The sequence below is a fragment of the Periplaneta americana genome, chromosome 4 (assembly GCF_040183065.1).
Source record: "Periplaneta americana isolate PAMFEO1 chromosome 4, P.americana_PAMFEO1_priV1, whole genome shotgun sequence".
Classification (NCBI taxonomy): domain Eukaryota; kingdom Metazoa; phylum Arthropoda; class Insecta; order Blattodea; family Blattidae; genus Periplaneta; species Periplaneta americana.
This window is the reverse complement of record NC_091120.1, coordinates 71,128,988-71,142,077: the sequence shown is the minus strand read 5'-3', so window position 1 is coordinate 71,142,077 and position 13,090 is coordinate 71,128,988. Positions and strand designations below refer to the sequence as shown.

General features: G+C 36.5%; 1 protein-coding gene across 1 annotated transcript; it reads right to left on the bottom strand.

Moving 5' to 3' along the window:
• Positions 1–395: 395 nt before the first annotated feature.
• On the bottom strand, positions 396–6,434 carry LOC138697901 (mucin-19-like). Its single transcript, XM_069823488.1, has 2 exons — positions 6,333–6,434; positions 396–2,445 (listed from the first exon to the last, which is right to left on the bottom strand). The coding sequence occupies exons 1-2, from the start codon at positions 6,345–6,347 to the stop codon at positions 586–588; spliced, it is 1,875 nt and encodes a 624-aa protein (XP_069679589.1). The 5' UTR covers positions 6,348–6,434; the 3' UTR covers positions 396–585.
• Positions 6,435–13,090: the final 6,656 nt, after the last annotated feature.

Sequence of the window (13,090 nt, the reverse complement as noted above, 5' to 3'; positions counted from 1 at the left end):
GTCCTTCTCTGTCTTCTCCAAATAAAAGTTGTTTTAAGAAATAACATAATTGTTACTAGTCGTGAATTGTAGAAACCCCACATGTCCAGGCAATTCAGATTTCTTTGAGAAAATACTAAAGAAAATAAAGTTTATGTATGTTAAACACTGTAACTTATTATTATAGTTGCTTCAAAATAACTAACAATTTTAAAGATAATCAGTTTTTTGCGCCTCCTTAAAAATTTACGCAAATGGACATGCGGCGTTTCTGCAATTCACGATTCAAATGTGGTAGCACCATTCAAATGGTAGAAAGGTTGTTGATTTTCGAAAAACGAACTTGAATAAAATGACACATTTTTCTAGAACAAATTGTAGAAGTCATTGCCCCTGCATATATGTGTAAGAAGTTTATTTATATAATTGTTTATTTATTTAACAGTACATTTATTATAACATAACAAAGTAGCATATTCGCAACATAGACTCAGTCTGGAATGTACTGATTTTAACTACGAAACAAACAAATAGGCCTATGAATATTTTATTTGAGATCTCTAGTGCTGTGATGCACTATGACATAGAATACAACGTTTTGCAAAGTTATGGAGCTTTTGTTTGATTACTAGATTCATTTTGTGACGCACCATGCCCTGTAGGTACTGGAGATGAAGTACTATGACCTAGAGGTCCTGATAGATGAGAAACATGGCCAGATAATGGAATATTGTGCCCTACAGGACTTGGTAATTGAGCATTATGTCCTACAGGACCTGGTAATTGAGCATTGTGTCCTAGAGTGTGTGCTAATTGAGCATTGTGTCCTACAGGACCTGATAATGGATAATTATGTCCTATAAAGCCTGGAAATTGAACATTATGTCCTACAAAACTTGGAAATGGAACATTATATCCTACAGGACCTGGTAATGGAACATTATGTCCTACAAAACTTGGAAATGGAACATTATATCCTACAGGACCTGGTAACGGAACATTATGTCCTAAATATCCTGGTAATGGAGCATTATGTCCTATATGATTAGTTGATGTAGTACTATACCCTGTATTTCCTTTTATCGGTGCAACATGTCCAGCAGTTACCTGTAATTGAGGGACATGTCCCACATGCCCTGGCAATAGACTAGTATGGCCCAAAGCCAAAGATATTGGACCAATGTGTCCTGATGTTGGATATGAGTGTCCCACAGTTCCTGGTAACGGGGCAGCATGCCCAATAGGTCCTGATGATGGAGCAGTATGTCCCACAGACCCTTGTAATGGAGCAGTATGTCCCACAGACCCTTGTAACGGGGTGGAATGTCCCACAGGGCCTGGTAACGAAGTGGAATGTCCCATAGGTCCTGGTAATGAAGCTGAATGTCCCACAGATCCTGGTAATGGAGCAGAATGTCCCACAGATCCTGGTAATGGAGCAGAATGCCCCACAGGTCCTGGTAATGGAGCAGAATGCCCCACAGGTTCTGGCAATGGAGTAGAATGTCCTACAGGTCCTGATAACGGAGCAGAATGTCCCACAGGTCCTGGTAATGAAGCTGAATGTCCCACAGATCCTGGTAATGGAGCAGCATGTCCTACAGGTCCTGGTAATGAAGCAGCATGCCCGACAGGTCCTGGTAATGGAACAGCATGTCCGACAGGTCCTGGTAATGCAGCAGCATGTTCTACAGGTCCTGGTATTGGAGCAGCATGTCCTACAGGTCCTGGTATTGGAACATAATGTCCTAAGTGTCCTGGTAATGGAGCACCATGTCCCACTGGTCCTGGTAATGGAGCAGATCCGGATGATGTAGCACCATAACCTCCATATCCTAAGAATGAAGCAGCATGTCCCACAGTTCCAGGTGATGTAGCACCATAACCCTCATATCCTAAGAATGAAGGAGCATGTCCAACAAGTCCTAAGAATGAACTAGCATGCCCTACATGTCCTGATAATGGAATGACATGTCGCGCATGTCCTGAAAGTGTTACTCCTTGTCCGAAAAATTGTGGCAGCGAAATACTTTGATGTCCTTGCCCTAAGCTATGCAGAAAACCATGTCCTGGAGCATAGAACGATGGACTCTCGCCTTCGTGATGTCCAGATCTTGAATATTGAGGGGCAACAGCGGGAACGGCTACAGGCACGGCGTGCGATTGAGCGGCGGGGGCAGGAACTGGTTTGTTGAAAGCTATCGCGTTAAGCCTCACCAGTTTGGACATGATGGCAGGGCCTTTGAAGCTGAGAGCCACACCTCCGTTCCCGTAGCTAACCCCTACGCTGCCAGATTTTGCTTGGGTATGTTTGGGGTCAATTCCTCCAGTTTTTATGACCATGGAACTGAAGCTCTGTCCTCCATGATCCTGGGAGAAAACTGACTGTTCCGGGTTGATTTCATTTGCGCCCCTCTCTTGCTGCTTGTTGGATTGGGCAGCCGCCGCGAGGGCAAAGGCACAAATCTGCAAAAAAAAAAAAAAAAAAAAAAAAAAGTTTTTTATTATTCAACCTCGTTACTTGTTAATTGTCAGAATGATTATATTGGCGACTAGGAAGGAACTTGTAATAAATAAAGAAAGAAAGGAAGGGAGGGAGGGAGGAAGGAATTGTTGTTAAGTTACTATTTCCATTTTTTTCCCTCAGGGAAATCGTTAAAACGTGGTCAGGATAGTTTGATTTAGGGATGGTACTCGACATCTGTCAAGTTTCTAAGTGTTGGGAGAAGCTCTAAACTACTTTAATGAACCAAATCATCAATAATAAACATTTAAAATCTTCTAAAATATGTAATGATTCCTCCATAGAAATAATAGAAGAAGATTTTAAATATTAGTAGCATCTTCTAGAGACAATTATATAAAAAAAATTCCGAGAAAAATATTTAACAATACAGTGAAGATATGAGACCATGTGGTTCTGAAGTATAGCAATTGTAAAGGAAAACTTAGATGACAATTTTGGAATGGATTTCTTCAGGTAAGTCAGCCACTATAACATTAGGAAAAGAGAATGAGGAACTCTATAGAAAAATTATCATCATGATCATCACCACTATCATCATAATTCGCTACACAGCAATTGACATGTTGCAGAAACTAAAATAGTATAAATGTAATGATGCATTAAATTAAAAAAAAAAATAGATGATGCCGACAGGTATAGAGAGAACAAAATTGTAAATTGGTTATTAAGTGTGTTGAATCCTTGTCAAAATGGATAAAGAAAGAAGGAAAAAATAAGAAAATAAAGGGAAATGAAACAAATCCGAACCAGTACAATAAAGCAATCTTCAAGAATATCAATATGTTAACAAATGTGGTTACTCGAAATCATATTAACAACAGTAGAAAAGCATTAGGGCCTATAGGTTGTACACACTTAAAACTAAAAGAATAAAAATAAAATTAAATCTATGTTAATGAAATAGTATAAAACATAATACGATAAATTATAAGTTTAAAATATACTAACATTTTCGATGCATGAAACCTGACTCTTTCAATTCCTAATAAATAACAAAAGGACAGCAACCGCTGTGGAGTAACGGTTAGCCTGCCTTACCGTAAAACAAGCGGGCCAGGATTAAAATCCTGGTTGGGACAAGTTACCTGGTTGATGTTTTTTCCGTCAACCCATTAAAGCAAATGTTGGTTAACTGTCAGCGCTGGACCCTTGACTCATCTCGCTAGAATTATCATCACCTTCACCTCACTCAGATGCTAGATAACCAGAGCAGTTGATAAAGCGTTGTAAAATAACCAACAAAAAAGGAGGGTGGAATACGTTACCGTAGCCGTAATCGAGTCACATGCTTGTGCGGTGTACGAAGTTTCAGCTATAGTACCTCCGATCAGTACGTATCCTGAGATACTTACTCGCAATGCATTTACGGAAAAGGAATCAAAACTTGACCATCCGTGCGACTTGTGTACCCCGATCCTGACAGCTGTCTGAGTTTTGTTTCTGAGCCTTACACTGTGATTCATTTTCATAGAAACATAGGAGTTGAAAAACTATTTTAGGAACAATCGTTATAGCAAAAGTTACCATATTTTTTAAATGGACTGTACTTTACTACGTGTATAAGTTCGAGAGCATATAATGTTTACAACCTGTGTCGACGAAATGCTGACATGGTATAATTAGAGTAATTTTACAATGGTTATTTAAAATTTTACTAAACTGTAAAATGAATACTAGGAAATCAAAAGGAAAATAGCAATGGCAAAGGAAGCTTTTAATAGAAAAAGGAGCATCTTATACGGACCTCTGGAAAAGGAACTAAGAAGGAAACTAGTGAAGTGCTTTGTGTGGTGTGTAGCATTGTATGGGGTGGAAACACAGACATTACGACGAAGTGGAGAGAAGCGACTAGAAGCATTTAAAATGTGGATATGGAGAAGGATAGAGAGTGTGAAATGGACAGAGAGAATAAGAAACGAAGCTGTGTTGGAAAGAGTATATGGAGAAAGAATGATGATGAAACTGATCAGGAAGAGAAAAAGAATTTGGCTGAGTCACTGACTGAGAAGAAACTGTACACTGAAGGATTCATTGGAAGGAATGGTAACGGGAGAAGAATTCGGGCTAGAAGAAGATATCAAATAATAGATGAGATTAAGATATATGGATCATCTACGGAGACTAAGAGCAAAGCAGAAAATAGAAAAGACTAGAGAATGCTGGGTTTGCAGTGAAAAACCTACCCTTGGACAGACCATTACGACTGGATGAATGTAAAATGAATATGCATTGAAATCAATTTTTAATCTCTCAGATGAAAAATCAAAATAATGTAATTACTAATTCAAAGAGCGAAGGAACCATAATGACGATTTTTCTACCAAAATCTTTTCCATATTTATTTCATGCCACGCATTTTTAAATAGATTACTGTATTTAATGACTGTATCAACTACGAGATTATCTAGCATGGATAAAATAAGCATACAATTAAACTTTCCTCTGGGTACTTCTATTAGTACTTTCTACAACTGCTGCTGCTACAGCCACTACTACTGCTACCAGTAATATTACTAGAAAATATACTAATTCTGCTTCCACTACTACCAACATATTTCTACTGGTATTACTATATTTGGTGCTAATATCCGTGCCTATTATTATTGCTTCTATTCTTAAAGGGGAAAAGGAACTGGCCACCGTACCCCATTATCTCCTGGCCTACTTGTTTCATAAATGGTACCTTCTTGGTACCACTTGTGAGGTTCAGACCTGTCTTCGGACAGTTGACTAAACAACAATACTCTTAATTCAGTGACTGATGTTACAATACTTGTAAAATTTCTCGTACTTATTTACTGTTATCAACACTGTTACTGCTACTACTTGCTTTACTATAGGCCTACTAACAGTACATCTGCTGCTGATGTGTCTATTATTAATAATATTACTAATACTATTAATCTAGTAATGCTTCTGGTACTGTTGCAACTAGGTCTACTTTTCTTACTTCTGATTCTCTTATTACTGCTATTGCTACTACTGTTGCAATTGATGCTATTTTTGCTACTGTTATTATTACTGTTGTTATTGATACTATTGCTGTTGCTACTGGTTACTATTGTTGTAGCACTACTAATATCATTGTTACTGTTAACACCGCTATTGATATTGCTACTATTACTCTTGCTAATACTACTGATATTGTTGCTATTGCTACTATTACTGTTCCTACTGCTACTACCACTGTTGCTTCTGCTATTTTCACTGTTGCTACGCTATTACCACTGTTGCTACTGTTACTACCAATATTGCTACTACTACTATTACTACGCTACTACCACTGTCGCTTCTACTATTACCACTGTTATTATCACTGTTGCTGCTACTTCTACTGCTGCCACTATTATACTACAGTTGCTGCTGCTGCTACTACTACTACTACTACTACTACTACTACTACTACTACTACTACCGCTGCTATTATTACTATTACTGCTGCTCCTACTACTGCTATTGTTTCTGTTAATGCTAACCCGTTGCTGCTGCTGCTGCTGCTACTCCTACTATTGCTACTGCTACTTCCACTGTTGCCACTGCTGCTCCCACTGTTGCCAATACTAGTAATACTATTAATACTATTGCTACTATTAGTACTATTGATACTACTGCCTTCACTTCTCTTATTACTATTGATAATATTATTAAAACTGCTATTGTATTTTGGAAAGTGATATGAAACTTCAGAAGTAGATGTGAGACAAGTTACTTAGCTGTAATTTAGGTGTCTCTATTGTCATTTTACCACCGCCACCATATCCTGAACTAATACACTCTGAATTTTCTCAATTATGCTATTGAATAAGGAACAACAGTGAGTACCTACCAAGAGGAGCTTCATGCCTTGAAGAAAAGACAGCAAGTGCTGGCTAGGTGCGTGCAGCTTAATTTATATACTCTTACATTCCGAATCGCATTGTGCTTCCATTGTGTTCGACTGGATCTACATTTGTAGGGGCCCCTTCACATTCCAGGAAGTCTGAGCAGGCTTCGGTCGCTCATCCGTGGCCCCCTGGCTTATATGATAACATTGTTCAGTTTATGCATGAGACCCTCTCCTCTCCTCTCCTCTCCTCTCCTCTCCTCTCCTCTCCTTGCATCTCCTTATTTCTCTTTTATTCTATTCTTTTCTCTCATCATCCATCCGGTTCTTCTTTCTCGTCTCATCTCTTTCCCCTATCCTATCCTATCCTATCCTATCCTATCCTATCCTATCCTATCCTATCCTATCCTATCCTATCCATTCTTCCATTCGTTACTTGACCAACTTACTTGGGTTGAAGTATACAGTTACTCACGTCTTTATACCTAAATATTCACCATTTGAATACTTTCAGTCGATCTTACTTCCTGCTTTTATAATTTTCATTCGAGTTGTTTATATTATGTAATTCAAACATTTATTTAAATTTGTCGAAGTCTTTGTAATTTATTTTGAAATTCCGTTAACAGCATTACTTCTCTTCACTAGGTTTCAGATGAGTATTTTTAAAATAATCACGCAAATTATATTTATTAATTAGGATTCTTAGAAGATAAATATGACAAGGAATTTATTTATTCTTGTTTGTTCTATTCAGAATAAATGGGAAGGCTCAAGTGCTATTTAATGCATAGGTACTGCTTGTGATAAATAAAAAAAGGCATTCTGTTATACTGAACAGCAATCATTGCTAACTCTAGAATTATGGAAGCAAATTGTGTACCCGTTATCTTTATTGTGATAATTTAAAAAAATAGGTATTCGGTTATACTGAATAGCAATCATTGCTAACTCTAAAACTATAGAAGCAAATTGTGTACCCGTTATCTTTATTGTGATAATTAAAAAAATAGGCATTCGGTTATACTGAATAGCAATCATTGCTAACTTTAGAACTATCGAAGCAAATTGTGTACCCATTATCTTTATTGTGATAATTAAAAAAAATAGGCATTCGGTTATACTGAATAGCAATCATTGATAACTCGAACTATCGAAGCAAACTATGTACCAGTTATCTTTATTGTGATAATTAAAACAAATGGGCATTCGGTTATACTGAATAGCAATCATTGATAACTCTAACTATCGAAGCAAATTGTGTACCCATTATCATTATTGTGATAATTAAAAAATAGGTATTCGGTTATACTGAATAGCAATCATTGCTAATTCTAGAACTATCCAAGCAAATTGTGTACCCATTATCTTTATTGTGATAATTAAAAAAAATAGGCATTCGGTTATATTGAATAGGAATCATTGCTAACTCTAGAACTATCGAAGCAAATTGTGTACCCGTTACCTTTATTAATACAACTTGATGGTGGGCCTATATTTCCCGTAGGCCAAATTACGAGTAAAACAGAGTGTTATTCTGAGTGAAGTTTTTATTTAGAAAACAAGAAAGAAGGTAGAAGATAAATAGTAGTAGTAGGGTTTAAGAAGGGCGCGTCAAATACTATGGCTATTTGCGTCCTTATCTAAAATTCTTAATATAACAAAGACATAAATAATATAATAATCAGAGTGCTGAAAGAACTAAAAAGTGTTGTCACCATAAAACGAGGCACACAAATACAGTATACATAAGGTGATTTCTACAGAATCATTAATGTGAGCAATTCTACCACACTAGGTGGTATTAGAAGATAAAAGATAAGGCAAAGAAAAGAGAGAGGAGAAAGAAAATAATAAAGAAAAGAAGATATGCAGTTACGTAGACTTTCGGCTCCCCCCTACTACCATTAATGCACAATACAATGTCAATACGGCGGTTGCTGTCGTCTGCGATACAACGAACTTTTCTGTTGATTTTCAAGTTCGTCATTTTTTCCGGTTATAATATGCTTATTTAAGTTGTGTTAACTCTCGCTAGTGATTTTATATTTTATTTTATCTGTCTTAGTATTTATTTTATTACTGTAAATATTTTTGTTTTATCACTATTATTATTATTATTATTATTATTATTATTATTATTATTAATGAATTATTTTGTATTATAATCTTTGTATCATTTCTCTCACGATTATTCTATTATTATTATTATTATTATTATTATTATTATTATTATTGTTGTTGTTGTTGTTATTGTTGTTGTTGTTGTTGTTACTACTATTATTTCTATCATCAGCATTATTATTTGATACCTGTAAAATTTAAGTAGACTCCTGGACTGTACCCGAGCACGAGCATATGCTCATTTCGGGTATCTATTCATATACAGTATATTCATTTCAGTTGTAAATTGTAAATACATTTGAATTTGAATAAAGGGAAGAAGAAATGGGGAAGGAAAGAAATATGAGAAAGTAAAGAGAAAGGAGAAGAAAAAGTGGCATAAGAAGAGTAAGAATGGAAGAAGCGCAACTGCTGTATATCATTTGAGGAATTTCTTTTTCATAACAATTGAGTCCACAGCCAGTTTCTATAATTTATGGCCATATTATAAGGTCACTGCGCACTTACTTTTCGCCATGCTAGACTAAATGACGATGTTAATCAGGCGTCTGCCAAGGTTTGTAAGAATCCGCCTACTCATTCGGAAGTTGCAAGAGAGAATAGACCTATTACACGCGATTTAGTCGCAAAAGTCACACGTCTTGTATTTCCGACACGAAGAAGAAAGTATCTAAGGAAGAAATTTCTAACATTTTATTTTAAGCTTATTGTATTTGATGCTATCTGCCAGCTTGCTTTCCAAGCCAGAGAATCAGGTTCAAGTCCGGTGAAAGCAGATTGGAATTTGTGCTCAATGAAGGTAACTTTGATGATTATATCTTCTCTGAATTCTTTCATTTTCTTGATCATTATTACTAAATTTTCCATTAACATTCAATTATCATAACTTCATCCGAGACGTCCTGGTTTTCTTAACATTGATCATTCAGAACCTTTTTCTATATGAATGAATAAATGAAGTGCATTTATTGATACATAATAAATTATACAAACTCATGTACACAAGATCCTTCGCACGAGCCCGTACGGCCATTCGTGCTATAACTATGCACAGTTTGAAATTTCAAAGAAAACAAGAATAATACTACTAATAATAACATAGTAAAACAACAGTTATTATTATTACTACCATTGTCATTAATTATCACAATTACAACTAATCTAACTTCATACCACATTTTACAAAAATAATAAAAATAAAATAAATGTAAGATATAAAAGGGAAAAAATCATACACACACGGTGAAACATTTACATATAAACAATTCAATTCTATCCTTATTGAAACTGCAACAAATAATCCAAATAATAAATATACAGGTAATACATAAAAAAACATACACATGCAATAAAAAACAAATGGAAAAAAAAGATACACTAAATACAAAAAGAACATTATCCCATAATTACCTCATTCGCTCAGTGTTAATACTACTCATTACAACACCAATAAATAACTATTGCCCTTATTTCCTCGGCTCCCTCCCCTTCGGCCAGTTCCATCCTCAACTGTCGAATTTTTACCATAAATTTTCCCACACTGTCACAGAATTTAGCGTTATTTAATATATCGTATGTCGCCAATTGCCCCCTGCTAGATGTAATGAAGGACTCTGGCAGGAATTGTTTCTTCAGAGCTTCTGTGGCTTCACATTCCCATAAAATATGGTGTGATGTCTCGCCTCTACCCAAAAGAGGACATATTCTCGCCCCCTCTTCGTTGACGAGTTTAAGTGCCCTCCAGGCTCTTAGACGAAACCAGATTAAGCCCAGTCTGCCTTCTATGCTTCCTCCATAGAGGTATAATTCGGTTCCCCAATTTGTTTTGATCAACGATTGGACTTTTTTCTATATTTGGTATACTAAAGTTTAATTTAAAGTCCTACGGTACACTCGTAGTCTATAATCTAAAACAGTGGTATCTATTTAACTAGGGTGGATTTTTTTTCATATAACATGTAAAGTATGATAATTTTAAGGTTGGTCCATTGCGAACTTGTGGTGGACAAGTTGCAGTAGGAGCTTTTTTCGGGTTTCTCCCGTTTCTACACGTTAGGCATCTACATTATTCCATCAAAATTTCTTCATATCATCATTAGCCCTTAGTATTCCCCGAAAGCCGGCTGGCGATGCATGGATTGGGCTGTCCTAGGGATGAGTAGAGTTTCCTGCTCGAAATTTGGGTACGCAGCAAACCTAGGTGTGGTCAATCGGTGTAGATTGAAAATGTGCCTACCTTGAGAGTCAGTGCAATAGATCAAATAAGATCGCAGTGTTGGGTCGTAGTTCCCCCTGCCTTAAATTCAAATTCAATTCAATTCAGTTCAAGGTTGGTACGATATTTCAACTTTACTGACTTGGCAAACCTTACTGGGCGTGAGTCATTCTTTTCTCTGCCGCTCGCACATTACACTTCGTTGAAAATTGGCTCTTGTAGATTCACATTTTTTTTTTTGCTACTCTTTTTTCTTTTACTCTACCAGTTTTTACTACGATAACCTTTACTATTGTCTATTTCTCGCTGCACACTAGCAGATCATTCACGGCACACCCATAGAAAAGGGCTGGTTTAGATAGAACGAATTATTCAGCTCAAAGAATAGCCTACATGTAAACAAAGATTAAGAAAGGAACGAATTTAAAATTATTAATATGACTGTACTAATAAAGGTACAAAGGTTAGAAACTGTTTGCGCTGAAGAAATGTCTGGTTTTCTTAGTAATAAAGCGTCAGGATAGCCTTTTTGCAGTATGCAATATATGTGAACTTAAACGTAAAACAATTAAACTCAGTTTCATATGTTTTTATGTAAGCATAACAGGCATATTCCGAACATGTACGTATTTTTCTATGTGTGTATGTATGTATTCATTCATTCATTCATTCATTCATTCTTGTCCATGCGGATGACGTGAATATGTTAGGAGAAAATTCACAAACGATTAGAGAAAACACGGAAATTTTGCTTAAAGCAAGTAAAGCGATAGATTTGGAAGTAAATCCCGAAAAGACAAAGTATATGATTATGTCTCGTGACCAGAATATTGTACGAAATGGAAACATAACAATTGGAGATTTATCCTTCGAAGAGGTTGAAAAATTCAAATATCTTGGAGCAACAGTAACAAATATAAATGACACTCTGGAGGAAATTAAACGCAGAATAAATATGGGAAATGCCTGTTATTATTCTGTTGAGAAGCTTTTATCATCCAGTCTGCTGTCAAAAAATCTGAAAGTTAGAATTTATAAAACAGTTGTTGTGTATGGTTGTGAAACTTGGACTCTCACTTTGAGAGAGGAACAGATATTAAGGGTATTTGAGAATAAGGTTCTTGGGAAAATATTTGGGGCTAAGAGGGATGAAGTTACAGGAGAATGAAGGAAGTTACACAACGCAGAACTGCACGCATTGTTTTTTCACCTGACATAATTAGGAACATTAAATCCAGACGTTTGAGATGGGCAGGGCATGTAGCATGTATGGGTAAATCCAGAAATGCATATAGAGTGTTAGTTGGGAGACCGGAGGGAAAAAGACCTTTGGGGAGGCCGAGACGTAGATGGGAAGATAATATTAAAATGGATTTGAGGGAGATGGAATATGATGATAGAGACTGGATTAATCTTGCATAGGATAGGAACCGATGGCGGGCTTATGTGAGGGGGGCAATGAATTTGCGGGTTCCTTAAAAGCCATTTGTAAGTAAGTATTCATTCATTCATTCATTCATTCATTCATTCATGGTGTTCCGCCCAAGTGCAGGTCTTTCACTGCAAATCCAGCATTCTCCAGTGTTTCCTATTTTCTGGCTTCCTCTTTGTCTCCGCATATGATTCTTGATGTCGTCTATTACCTGATATCTTCTTCTCCCACGAACTCTTCTCCCGTTCTTTATCCCTTCCAGTGCATCCTTCAGTAGGCAGTTTCTTCTCAACCAGTGAGACAGTCAATTCCTTCTTTCTTCTGATCAGTTTTAGCATCATTCTTTCTTCACCCACTCTTTCCAACAGCTTAGTTTCTTACTCTGACCATTTCACGGCTCCATCCTTCTCCATATCCATATTTCAAATGCTTCTATTCGCTTCTCTTCACTTCGTCGTAACGTCCATGTTTCTGCCCCCATACAATGCTACACCTACACAAAGCACTTCACTAGTCTCTTTCTTAGTTCTTTCTCCAGAGGTCAGCAGAATATGCTTCTTTTTCTATTAAAAGCTTCCTTTGCCATTTCTATTCTCCTTTTGACTTCTTGGCAGCAGCTCATGTTACTGCTTATTAGTGTCGTGGATTTCATGCGCTATATTCGGTTCAAGTTTTTCGAGCGTGACAAGAACAGAAGTTTGTTTTGAAGAAGCGGATCTATCCCGCTCGCTCGAATCTGCCCTTTCAAGCTCGCTGGCCTCTCCTACCCTCCCCAATCCATCTCTTCATGCTTTTAGCTGCGTAAGAAGTTTTATTTAGATGTAAGAACAGGTAATTTTTATTACAAAATGATCACTAAACATCGACAGAAATATACGTACATATAGGTAAATCACATTTTGTTTTAAAAATATATGACAGTTTTTACTATACCAAATACCGACAGAAAGTAGATATAATTACATTATTCACATAATAGTCAAATAAATC